Genomic DNA, 12,648 nt, shown 5'->3' with positions numbered 1-12,648 from the left:
ACACACACGCACGCGAGCACGCGCACACACACGCGAGCGCGCGTGCACGTGTGTAGAATTATGTTTTTTGATCTATAACCTTCTCTCTTCTCTCAGCCCTGAAGGATTCTCGCTTTCAGCTGGTCAACTTCTCAGACAATGAGCTGCGTGTGGCTCTGTCCAACGTGTCTCTCTCGGATGAGGGCCGCTACGTCTGCCAGCTCTACACAGACCCTCCACAGGAGGCCTATGCCGACATCACTGTGCTGAGTACGACTGCGCTCGCGCACACACACATACACGCACGCACGCACACAAACACATAAACACACACGCAAACACACAGTCCTCATTGCCTTCCAACCAGCTGGAGACCTAAGCAACACCCGACTACCTGAATATGTTCTTGTCTTGTTCTTTCTAACAGACAGGGCTTCAGCGATATTCAATAATTCAGGGACTACACACACTGCTCAGCTTCACTGTTTCATCAGAGGTGCTTTTATTGCCAATCACTAAAGAGGTGCATGTTTTATGAGGAGCGTAGCAGAGAAAGATCAACACATAACTCTTCCTCTTAACAGGAGGCCTGTGATGAAGCCAGCCTTCAGCTCAGTACTGCTGCGTCATTCATATTACAGCTCGGCGCAGCCCCCCCCCACACACACACACACACACACACACACACACTCACCCACTACTCTTTGGAGGGGCTGCTGAAAGCCCTTTAAAATATCCACAAAGGACTCAACTGTGAGGCATGGTGGAACCCTTCAAAGTAATTACCTCATGACCGTGTGTGTGGGCCCGTGTCCCTGTCGGTGTGTGTTTAGGGAGTTTTGGTATTTGGCTTTTATTTTTCCTCTTTTTTTTTTGTGAAACGGCATTTGCAAAACCCCCCAGGTCCTTAAAGGTAATAATTGGTTGTGGGGTCTGAGCAGCAGAGAGCAGGGCTGTGTGGAGGCCCCCAGCCGCCCGCCTGCACACCGTCCTCCTGCTCTGCTGGAGACTCTTATTGAATCTTTTTCATAAGATGATAGTTAGCTGTAGGATGTACATTCATGTGAGGCAAATGAGACTTGTGCAACACTGTTCTCCATATTACACTCAGGTGGTGTAGTGGTAGAACTGTAGGAGGTTCCTTTCTGTGTCCGTCGTGCACGCCCTCATATATGACTCGGTAGCGATGGCGGATTGTTGGCCCCACCCCTCAAGCCTGCTCTCTCTCTTTGGCCCTCCCAGTCCCACCCGGCAACCCAATCATCGAGTCCCGCGAGGACATTGTGAGGGAGGGCAACGAGACGGAGATGACCTGCACCGCTATAGGCAGCAAGCCCGCTTCCACCATCAGATGGATGAAGGGAGACAAAGAGCTGCAAGGTGGGTCCTGACCACGCGCGTCCTACCCGTGAAGCCTGCGACCTCTGCCCCCATTTTTTTTTGGGGGGGGGGGGTTCCTATCCCTGTTTTATTGCTGTTTTAAAGCACTTTTTTCTCATGTCTCATATCAACGGTTTGTGTCACTTTTTCCTTCCCTATTTACTCAGCGGTCACATAGTCTTTGCCTGTAGTATCTGTTCCTAACACTTTTTTAAACACCTGTACTGTTCTGTGACCTGTACTGTTCAACAGCTCCTCACATTAAACATTGACACAGTGGCACAGCTCTGTGCAGTCCAGTGAGAGAGAGAGAGAGAAAGAGAGAGAGAGAGAGAGACTGGATCTGAGACGCAGCTGTCTAGACGAGAGCACGCTAGCTGCTACAGCTCAGGGGACATGTCGAACAGCAGCAACCAGGACCAGGCAGCGAGGAATTTCCAGCATCCCTGACCAGCGAGGGGCGAAATCTGCTGTTTCCTGACGTCTAACACAGGAACGGCTCTAGCAAGCTTGAATCTCCTACACAACGCTGCTCTAATCATGTGCCCCTCCCTCCTGTTTTGGGTGGTTTTAAAGCATGGTGGGGTGGTCTGACTGATGTCACGTGGGATACACATGTTCGCTTTAGCAGCAGAAGCAGACCCAACGCAACTTGCCGTTAGTTTTTAGTCATGCGTGAGTCTGCAGAGCAACCACAGTGGTCAGTCCAGGAGAATGCACAAGATTCCAGCCACACTTCACACTTAAGGGAGGCAGTAGGTTGCGTGGCACTCATCAAGTTAAGACTCATCGATCTCTGTTGACTTTGACGTATGATGGAGTGAGAGACGCAGGGCTAAAGTCCAGGTGCCTGATTGTTTAAAAGCAGTTTAACCTTCGGTAACTGCAAAATCTCTCAGAACATAACCCTGCTGTAGGCCTTTGACGTGCTGCTGCAATGCACTAGCAAAGAAAAGAAATGATTTGTTTTCATTGTTTTTCATTCTGAACCTTTTAGTTTACTGAAATCCCACTCAAAATTCAAGATCTGACGAACCGCATGTTCGTGCACTTTGATACACGTGCAGTTCATTTCAACTACACAGTCTTTCAAGCTGTTGTAATCTGTAAGAGCAATTAGCCAACTCCTGGGTAATTGATATTTGAAGGCACATGCAGCAGTTTGGCAGTCTTGTGCAATCAGTAATGCTTTCACAACTGTTGAAAAAGGATTCGAATCAGTATACATGGACCATAAATTCACTAGCACATATATTTTTTTCCTACTGATAATACTGGGGAGCTGAAGGACTCCAAACAGGCATGAACTGAAGAAGGCTACAGTACAGTAACAGAGCATGACATGGAAGCCTTCCAGCATCATGTTTGATATTGGTCCGTCACTAGCTGTAACCTCCTGTCACACCTCCCCATGCAGGCGGAGTGCGTCACAGATCTCAACGTGTTCTTACACCTAGGGAGAATGCACATAAAATATGCAACCACTTGTACGGCATGTGTTCACTTTGGACCACTAAATAAAACGTATGTTGCCTGTAAAATGTTCAGGAAGGGCCTATCATGGCTCTATTCAAGAAATGTCTAAATAATAGCCTTTATTTGAGCATGGTATGGGATGTATAGAAAATGACATATAAATGATTTAAGGTGTGAACACAGACAGCATGAACAGCATGAGTTCTGAAGTTATTTCAGACCTTTGGGCTAACTGGGGTGAATCTTCATTCTGAGTTCTTCTCAGGCATGGGTTAAGCTTGATCTTGAACTAAATTGTAGTTCCAATGGTGAATAGCCTTTGCAAGTAGTCTCTGTGCTTAGCCTTACTCTGGGGATTGGTCTTCAGCCCAGTGGCCATCTCCTGCTGTGCGGAACAGCATTAGTTTGTAAGTTTGCAGCTAACAAACAACATTAAGACCTAAGAAACAACATAGTCTCTACTCCACCAAGAGCCTGAACATTCCTTTTTGATGCATCTGTAGCCCGACCTCAATTCATGTCAAAACACAGTTTATTTGGGTTATAAATTATGTGTACTTAGGCAGAAACCTTCTAAACTTTGACACCCCAGGTCATGATAGATTACAGCTATGGGTAAAAGTTGCCAAGTATTAGTAAGTTTGGGCTTCTATTTTTTGAAAGTTATCTATAAGTACATAGAGTTGTAGGTTTGTTGTTTAGAGACTTGGAAATTGTAACCTTATCCTTTTATTTGGACTTTCTGTTAAAAATATTGTTATTGGAAAGGTTGGCTTTTATACCATAGGCGGATCATGTTAAATTCAACCCCTACCAGGGGTGAAAATCCCTGTCACAGCAATTGGATTCAGTTATTTTTTTAAGTAAATGATTCCATGCATCATACAATCTTCAATTTCACCACATTTCGTTTCAATGGTTCTGGTAGAATTCAAAATAATTTTAAATTGTGACGCTGCCAGATGCTGAATCCCTCAGCACAGGCATGGCTAGCGTACTTCTTACATCTGCTCAAATCTTCTACACTGCTGTCAATAAGTCACCTTTGGAGACTGGGATTCTGGATTTGTTGGATTACTGGAAATAGTCGGAAAATTGTACTTTGGCCACAAAATAAGCATATTCTTTATCAGTTCATATTATAATTAATTATATTCAAATGTCCAAAACCACTGTAGTAGATTCACAACCTAGAGATCAATGTGTTTTTACACCCCTATCTTGTACTGTGAATTCCAGGCCTTTTTTAAGTACATATATAGGTGTCTCCATTGCTGCTGCTGTGGTGTGACTAATCCTTGGCTGAATACTGAGGAGTTGGTCATCTCTTTAACTCTCTCTGCTCAGACATTCATGATCCTGTTGCAACTGTTAAATTGTAAGTTTAAATTTCAATCCAGGCTTTAATGATGCTGTTAGAGTTTGTAAGTGAGACTGTGCAAGGGCCAAGTGGAGATAAAAGACACATAGGTTGCAAGTATACTGGGATAATCTAAAAACCCATTTATTCCGACATCGGGAGGCTGCTCCTGGAAAGAAAGGAATACTTTTCAAATACCATCTGAAAATGAGCCAGAGATCCAATTCAGTATGATTAACGCTGTGTTTTGTGCTTCTGGTGCTCCTGGCCTGGGACTTCAATGGAAAGGTATGGGGACTTTTTCAAGTTTCCAACATTTTAAATCCAAAGTTAAATTCTCAGGTTCTAATCATGGTCAACTTGCATGGTAGCTTACAATCACATTTACCATTTTTATTCAACATAGTAATTCACACCAGGCCTACAACGTCTCCCGTACTGCTCATCCAGGGCTCTTCAGAAAGGCATTCGAGGTGTTCATCACAAGTGTTTTACACATCATCATTTACAATTTACATATTTAGCAGATGCTCTTATCCAGAGAAACTTACAGTTTTCAATCATGGTACTGAGGTAGGCGAGTGTGTTAAGAGTCTTGCCCAAGAACTCTTATTGGTATAGCATAGAGCACTCACCCAGACAGGGATTGAGCCCCAGTCAATGACAGGAGAGGCACTGATGTTACCACCCATCATAGTGTTTTAAATGTCATTCTTTTATACATCACCATAATGTTTTACATGTCATGACTGCATGCTTAGCCACTGGTACTGTCCTCAAATGTCTTAAATGTGCAGGTTGAGCCGTACAACCTGGATTCTGAACTTGGCAACCTTTGGCTAATCTCGAAATCATTACTTAGGAAAACTGAAGTCTTAGAAACGGTTCTAGTGGTTATGTTTTAGAAGTATTTATGACCTTCTCATAGTGAGTCACGTAACTGAGCCTGTGCTCCTAAACATGGCTAATGACTCGCAGCTTGCTGCTAATGTAGTGATGGTGCCGTTCTGGCTTTGCTTGATCTTGGCAATGCTTTTGACACGGCACCACCACACACTTACCCAACACATGGAGCCTCATGCCAGAGTCAAAAGAAAAGCTCTTGATTATTTTCTCTCTTTTCTTAGAGACAGAACCATCTCAGTGGATACCAGGGGCTCATATTACATCGGGTGTGTGTGCCCAAATCTTTCCTGGGCTCCACTGTGTTCTTTATTTATATGCTACCATTAACATTTTGTATTGTTACAGTGCCAAGGACATACACTTGTACCTTTCCTTCATCTGAGATGAATGTTCTGTACTGAAGAAACTTGATCTCTCAGGTATCGAAGACTGGTTGATTAATCAATTTTTGGAACTTGGTGAAAGCAAGTCAGTGAAACCAAGGTTATGTTATTAGACTCCCTCAACTGAGTTTAGCCAGGAAAGTTGGGCCACTTGTCATTCTGTGTTAACCCTCATACAAAAAAAAGAAAGGGTGATCTTCGACTCAGATCTCAAATGTAAGAAATCTCAGAAGTGGTCAAAGCTTTTTTCATTTTTAGAAATATTTGTAACATTAAACCATTTTTTCTTTCAATGAATTGGAAGAGAGTCATGTCTTATACCATCTGAGTAAGACTTTTGTTCTCCACTATAGTTTGGAGTCAGCCAATTGTCATTAGCTCATTTAAAATGCTACTGATGTTCAGCATGCTTAAAATGTCTAATGGGTTGCTGAATTTTTAATTGTTGATATAATATAGGATTCATATTTGCCACAGCAGACATTTAACAGTTATGTTTAATCGTGTAATGCACATTGTATTGTTTTGACTGAACAGATTCACCTGTGCAATAAACAGCACCAAATATTTAGTCCTTACAACAGAAATTTAATTGTGTGTTATCAAGTTAATCTCTTTACAAATTGCAGTATACCCTCAGTGACAATAAAGTTAGATCTACCCTATATGAATGAAAGAATTAGGACACCTACACATTACACCTATAGGAGCTTTTGTCATCCCATTCTAAGTCCATAGGCATTAGTATGGAATTAGTGTCCACGTTTCAGTTATAACAACTTCTGCTCTTGTGAGAAGGCTTTCTACATGATTTTGGAGTGTGTCTGTGGGAAATTTTGTCCATTCATCCAGAAGTGAGGTCAGGGGCTGATGTTGGACAAGTGGGCCCGGCTCGCATTCTCTATTCTAGGTTATCCCAAAGGTGTTTGATAGGGTTCTTCCACAACAAACTCACCCAACCATGCCTTTATGGACCTTGCTTTCTGCACTGGGGCACAATCGTGCTGGAACAAAAAAGGACCTTCCTCCAAACTCCAAACACAAAGTGGGAAGCATACACTTGTCCAAAATGTCTCGGTATGCTGAAGCATTAAGATTCACTGGAACTAAGGAGGCTAGGCCATCCCCTGAAAAACAACCCCATAGTATTATCCCTCCTCCACCAAACTTTACAGCTGGCACAATGTAGTCAGGCAGGTAATGTTCTCCTGGCATTCGCCAAAACCAGACACGTCCATCAGACTGCCTAATAGAGAAGCGTGATTCGTCACTCCACAGAACATGTTTGCGCTGCTCCAGAGTCCAGTGGTGGCGTGCTTTACACTACTGCATCCAATGTTTGCTACCATCTTGGTGATGTAAGGCTTGCATGCGGTTGCTTGGCCATGCAAACCCATACCATGAAGCTCCCAGCGCACAGTTTGTGAGCTGACGTTAATGCCAGTGGAGGTTTGGAACTCCATACTTACTGAGTCAGTAGAACGTTGGTAACTTTTACACACTATGCACCTCAGCACTCGGCAACCCAACTCTGGAACTTTATGTGGTGTGCCACTTCATGGCTGAGTTGCTGTGGTTTCTAAACACCTTTGGATAATACCACTCACTGCTGATTGTGGAATATCTAGGAGGGAAGAAATTTTACAAACTGACTTGTTGCAAAGGTGGCTTCCTATTACAGTACCACGCTTGAATTCAGTGAGGTCTTTAGAATGACTAATTTTTTCACAAATGTTTGTAAAGACTGTGTGGCTTGATGTTTGATTTTGTACATTAGTGGTAGTGGAACTGAATGAAACACCTGAATTCAATGATTAAGAGGTGTGACCCCATACCTTTGTCCATAATAGTGTATCATAGGCCTCAGTATCAGTTAATGTTAAACTTTAAAGATGTTTGCAGGCATGGCCTGAACATCTGTTTCTCCATAGAAAAAAAATCCAAAAGTTCTTCTCCCTGTGTTGTGGGAATGTACGCAAGCAGCAACCCAGTAAGAATGCAGAGAGGCAACTTCTCTCCTACATCGCTGCTGCGTCTCCGGCATCAGCTGGGCGGGGTTCTGCTTTCCCCTCTCTCCGAACTAGCTGAACCATTCCATGGACTGGAAAGCTGCAGTCAAAGGCTGTGGGTTTTCCCTTGCCTAATTTCTTCCTTATTTAAAAAACAAAACAAAACAGTAGTTCTCTTATCAAGGGATATTGAGAACATTTAACAGTTTTGAAAACCATCCCTACACATTTAAAGCATTTCTTTTCCGGTCAGTTGTTTATTTGCTTGTTACTGTTGGTACACACACACACACACACACACACACACACACACACACACACACACACAGAGAAGAGGGGAACGTCGTGGGGTGGGGAGGGAGAGAGTGGGAATGAGAGACCACTGCCAGGGCTAAGACAGATCGGTAACCAAGTGAGAAAATGAACAGTTATTCTTGACAAGAAAACTATGATGCAACAGGAAGCTTGCAAGAAGTAGTCTGATAAGTATACTAAAATACCCTCTTTTGCTCATGTTGATTCTAGTACCCTCCAGAATGATTTATCCGTGTTTTTATATACCTGTCACTCACCTCCTAAAGAGATGTCATCCCAGAACAGTGAAGCGTGGGGAGGGAAGCATGAAGTTAAAAACAAGTTCATTCCAGTGTCAGTCCAGTAATGATGCAAGGGTGCATTCGCATCATTACTATAATACAGTAGCAACTAATATAGAGACACTGTTACAAGTGTACCACATACAGGAGCAGTATTGCCGACAATGCAATGCATTCCAAATAACCTTCCTTAATCTGCTCTGCATTCCTGCACTATATTGTCAGTGGTGTTGATTTTAAATTTTCATTTTATTTTGTTAGTGAAAGCTGTTTTGATTCACAATCTTGACAAATCCCTTTAAACTTTTTCTTTGTTACATTTGGACAGTCGGTGCTCTTTCTCTGCCAGTCTCGGAGCAATCGCACATGCAGTGGTCTCGGTGAACGTAACAGTGATTAATTGAAATCCTAGAGGGCCTCCTTCAACGTCAGTTTACACTGGGAACTGCAATTCAAACTCGTGATTTTCAGATTGCTAGCGAGCTAGCATTCGATATTTCCTAATGGAACGAGACATGCTGTACCCACGCAACAGTGAAACTTTTTTTCAGTGTGACAGTGCCCTTTTGGTTTTAGCAGTTACTTAAAATGTTCACATCTCACATTCGTAGTGGGGGTGAGCCCAAGGCGCAGCATGGCCCCGAGTTCAGGGTGTCTAGGGAATCCGTGTTCGTTGAGGGGAATGAATGAACAGTGATGGGAAAAGAGTGAGTGAAATAACAGAGACACAAGCAGGCAAGTTCTGGCACTCGCCGGCTGGAAATTGCTTTTGGCCCCGGCGCCTTGCGGATTTATTTTTAATTAAATGTCCTCATCATTCAGTCTAATTACTTTTAGGATAATCAGGCTTTTTTAAATATCATTTAAAGGTTACACCCATCCAGCTCTGGAGTGTAAACTCAGCTGCCCCACCACGCAAAGCCTCGGACTCGCTCTCTCTGCAGTCCGCCACACGCACACACCCTGTACGTATGGACTATCCGCCAGCCTTATGTTCCGGGTTTCTTATTTCACAATGCACTCCTGCTCTGATAGTGGCTCTAATAAGATGAGTTAAATCAGAGTCAAGGAACAATGGAGTTAAAAGAGGCTGAGTTATTAATCTCCCCGTGGCAGATGAGAGGCGGATGTAGGTGGTGGTAGTGGTAGATGGGGGGGGGGGGGGCTTGCAATGGCCGGCGGGGGCTACACCATCATTAGCCTACTGTCTACACCCAAAAATATAACCTAAGATTTCAATTAGCCCGCCCAGCTCTGCTAAAATGCCCTAAATTGGTGAGAAATATATTTTTAGAAGATGTGTGGTATTAAAACGAAGTTTCCTCAGTGCCCTGAGTTCAACCCCTAAGTCTTCATTTCGTTCCCATTAATGAGGTAAATTACAATGGAATGTCATGTCTGACGAAGGATGATGGGAACGTGAGAGAGGTGCATCCAAGACAGAGAAGTGCAGGAGTCAGTGGGGGTGGGATTTCCTTTGATGTTCATCCTGCTGTAGTGGCACGTGCCATCAGGCCTAATCAGAGCGTGCGTTTGCATTTCAAAACCTGCCACGTTATGGAGATGAAGAAACCTGTGAATGACAGTGATTGACCTGTGATTATCTCTTTATCGGCCATGATTGGGGAATTGTGGGAGGTTGATGTCGCAATGAGCAAAACACCGGCTCTGATAGAGCCCTCCTGAAGTACACGGAGTAATCACAGTCTGGAGCTTTGTAGGGGGCGTTTTGGTACTGTGTTTACTTATCTGCATCCGGCTTACCTATAACCAACGATGGAAAGAAATGTGGGCAAATGTTTAGCCCATTTAAAAGAAATGTAAAAATAAATTTATCTGACTCCAAATTCTAAATAAAAATATGTTAGAAGGTGCAAATTCAGTTGCATAGCACAGCATAAGAATATGCAGAACCAACTCCAAAAAGTTCCTTTATTTGCTTTAACCTAGTATCCACAGCAAATAAAAATGGATACTGAGGAACTGGTGTCAGCAACATACAGAACTATAGCTGGTTCTTCACTCTAGTTAGTGAGTACTTTAGCATTTACATTGTGTAATGCTATCTGAAGAGCTTTGCTTCACATAAGTTCAAGGTAACAGGATTTATTAGCGTAATACAAGCCAATTAGTTATACATCACAATTCACTATACATTGCAATGAGGCAATACACATTATACTGTAGATAATAGATAAGACTACCTGAGAGAGCGAGATTTCACTTCCAGCTCTGCTCCCTCCCCTCCACTCTTCTCCCTCAGGCCCAGACTTCCTTCCGTCTTATCTTGATCAAGAACAGAGTTTGCCACCACTGACCAATCAACAGTAACCACATACTGGTATCAGCCCCACCAACCCACCCCCAAAAGGACAACAATCAGGAATCAGAGCCACACAAACTCCCAGCTGGTAGGACAGAGATTTACATTCCTGAATTGAGGGTTTGTGGTGTGGCAGGGCCAAAGGGGCCATAGTGATACCACCACTATTATCTATGTGAGACCAAAGATGTGCATAGCAGTGGACATAGATGTAAACAAGACTTCATAGACCAGAGTTCAGCCTACAGTTTCACACACACACACACACACACTGATTATCTTTTTGGTTTGTAGAAATGCTACATGTACTCAGACTGAGCAAGAATACTTGGCCCAGGAATGAGGAGAACGGTCCATATCGCTGTAGTATGTCACTGTGCTGCCTGCAATCATTTGCTAATACCAAGTGAAAGGTTGATAATTAAAACTTTATTGATATGGATTATTGGTGAGCATGTTAGCAGTGGTGCACCTGTGCAGTTGGCCCCATCTCTCTGCCTGCCAGCTGTCAGGCTCAGCTTGGGGGGGCATACCCTCTGCCACTTAGTGAACCAGTAACGTTGGCATCTCTGCAACTTTTGGCGCTTTTCTCTTACTTTGTTTCTTTTTTATCCTTACCTTTTTTATCTCTTGCTCTTCCCTCCCATTTTTGCAACTCTGCCAGTTTTGCTCCGACTTTGTGATGATTGCATGTCAAAAGAAATCGAAGTCACAACGCCCTGCGTTATTTCCGACGCTGCCGTGTGTCAGGACTGCGTGTCAGAGCTCCTGCACCGCCTGTACACCAACCACCAGAGAAGCGCTCCAAGCCTGACGTAGCCGAGGGGAGCAGCCGATTCAGGGTGGATCCAGCCCAGCCCTGCCACTGTGCGGGACGGCCTTACCGTAGTCAATCCCAAGGCTGCGCTTTTGCATCCCACCGTACCGGGCGATTAATTCTACACATGTTGTTGATATGCTGAGTTATTGGGCATCACCTATTCTTGAGGGACACATTCAGTGTCTGTGCAAATAGGCCATTTGCATTCTTTATGCTGCTGTTAACCCGGCTCAATGAACCCAAAGAGGGGGAATTGCAGCAACAGCCATCTCTCAGTCGCTGGCCCCTCCGAACGCAGGCAAGCGGAGGGATGGTGGAGTCAGGGGCCAGGACTCTTTCCTCTGGGCTTTAACGCCTCTTTCCTCTCACTCTCTCTCTCTCAGGGAAGTCCAAGGTGGAGGTGACGTATGACAGGATGTACACTGTGACCAGCTGGGTAAGACTCACCGTTACTAAGGAGGACGACGGGGTTCCTGTGGTCTGTGTCGTGGACCATCCAGCAGTCAAGGATTTCCAGGCTCAGAAATACCTGGAAGTACAGTGTAAGTAGTAGGCGGCAGTTCTGGTGTGGAAGGGAGATTTCAAATGGCAAAAAATTCGCTGCTGTTCAATGCCGTTTTTGAATCACTGTCATGCTTAATCTAAACCAGGGCTTCAAGATACCTTTATTGAAGCTCAACCTTTCAGTCAGAATTACATTACTAGCATTACGGTTCTTATGATTGTAGAGAGAGAGCAGGGCCTCTATGGATTCCTACCAGCGAAAGTGCCTCATCAGGAAAGGAAACATCCTATTTTAAAGATGTGTGTGCTGCATTTTTTTTCTTCTGAGTACACACGGATCAGATGTAGTGCTGAGCTGGTGCTGAAAGCTTAAGCATGCCTCCACGCTTGAGTACGGCGGCACCGACACCATGTCTCACACAGCCTGGTCTGCCCTGCTCACCCTGCCAGTGGGGGCCTGGCCGGCAGGACCCTGGGCTGTAGGCTCCTGGGTGGCAGGCTACTGGGCAGCAGGATCTTGGGTGGTGAGGTACTGGGCAGCGGGGTAGTGGGCAGCGGGACCCTGGGTGGTACTGGGCAGTGGTGCTCACATATATTCTTTTTTTTCTCTTCATGTTTGTGTCTGCGTCGCATTCCCAGTTTTGACCGCTACATCACCCGTGGAGCATGGACTGAAAAACCATGTTTTCATCTGACCTTTCCCTCGCACCGACAGCCCGGATCCGCTCATCATGTCACCACCCGCCCTTTGGCTTTGGCTTGACCGGGGTAAAAGCAGAAAAAATTCTGCTCGTTCCAGCCACGGTGTTTAAGTGCGCTCGGGGGGCCTGGTGCTGGAACTACTGTCTCTCTCTCTCACGCGTTCTCTTTTCTCTGTTTCTTTCTCTCTCTTTTCTCTGTTGTTTTCTCTCA

At 44.5% G+C, this 12,648-nt stretch overlaps 1 protein-coding gene across 5 annotated transcripts in view; it reads left to right on the top strand.

Annotated features, from left to right (window-relative positions):
* Window positions 1-12,648, top strand: part of cadm1a (cell adhesion molecule 1a) — a 196,091-nt gene that overhangs the window by 144,459 nt on the left and 38,984 nt on the right. For all 5 annotated transcript variants that reach the window (XM_035527614.1, XM_027005622.2, XM_035527613.1 and 2 more), the window contains exons 4-6: window positions 97-249; window positions 1,222-1,359; window positions 11,616-11,774. In XM_035527614.1, coding sequence (XP_035383507.1) covers window positions 97-249; window positions 1,222-1,359; window positions 11,616-11,774 — 450 coding nt within the window. The remainder of the gene's footprint in view (window positions 1-96; window positions 250-1,221; window positions 1,360-11,615; window positions 11,775-12,648) is intronic.

Source organism: Electrophorus electricus, chromosome 6 (assembly GCF_013358815.1).
Source record: "Electrophorus electricus isolate fEleEle1 chromosome 6, fEleEle1.pri, whole genome shotgun sequence".
NCBI lineage: Eukaryota > Metazoa > Chordata > Actinopteri > Gymnotiformes > Gymnotidae > Electrophorus > Electrophorus electricus.
This window is presented reverse-complemented; position numbering and strand designations above follow the sequence as displayed.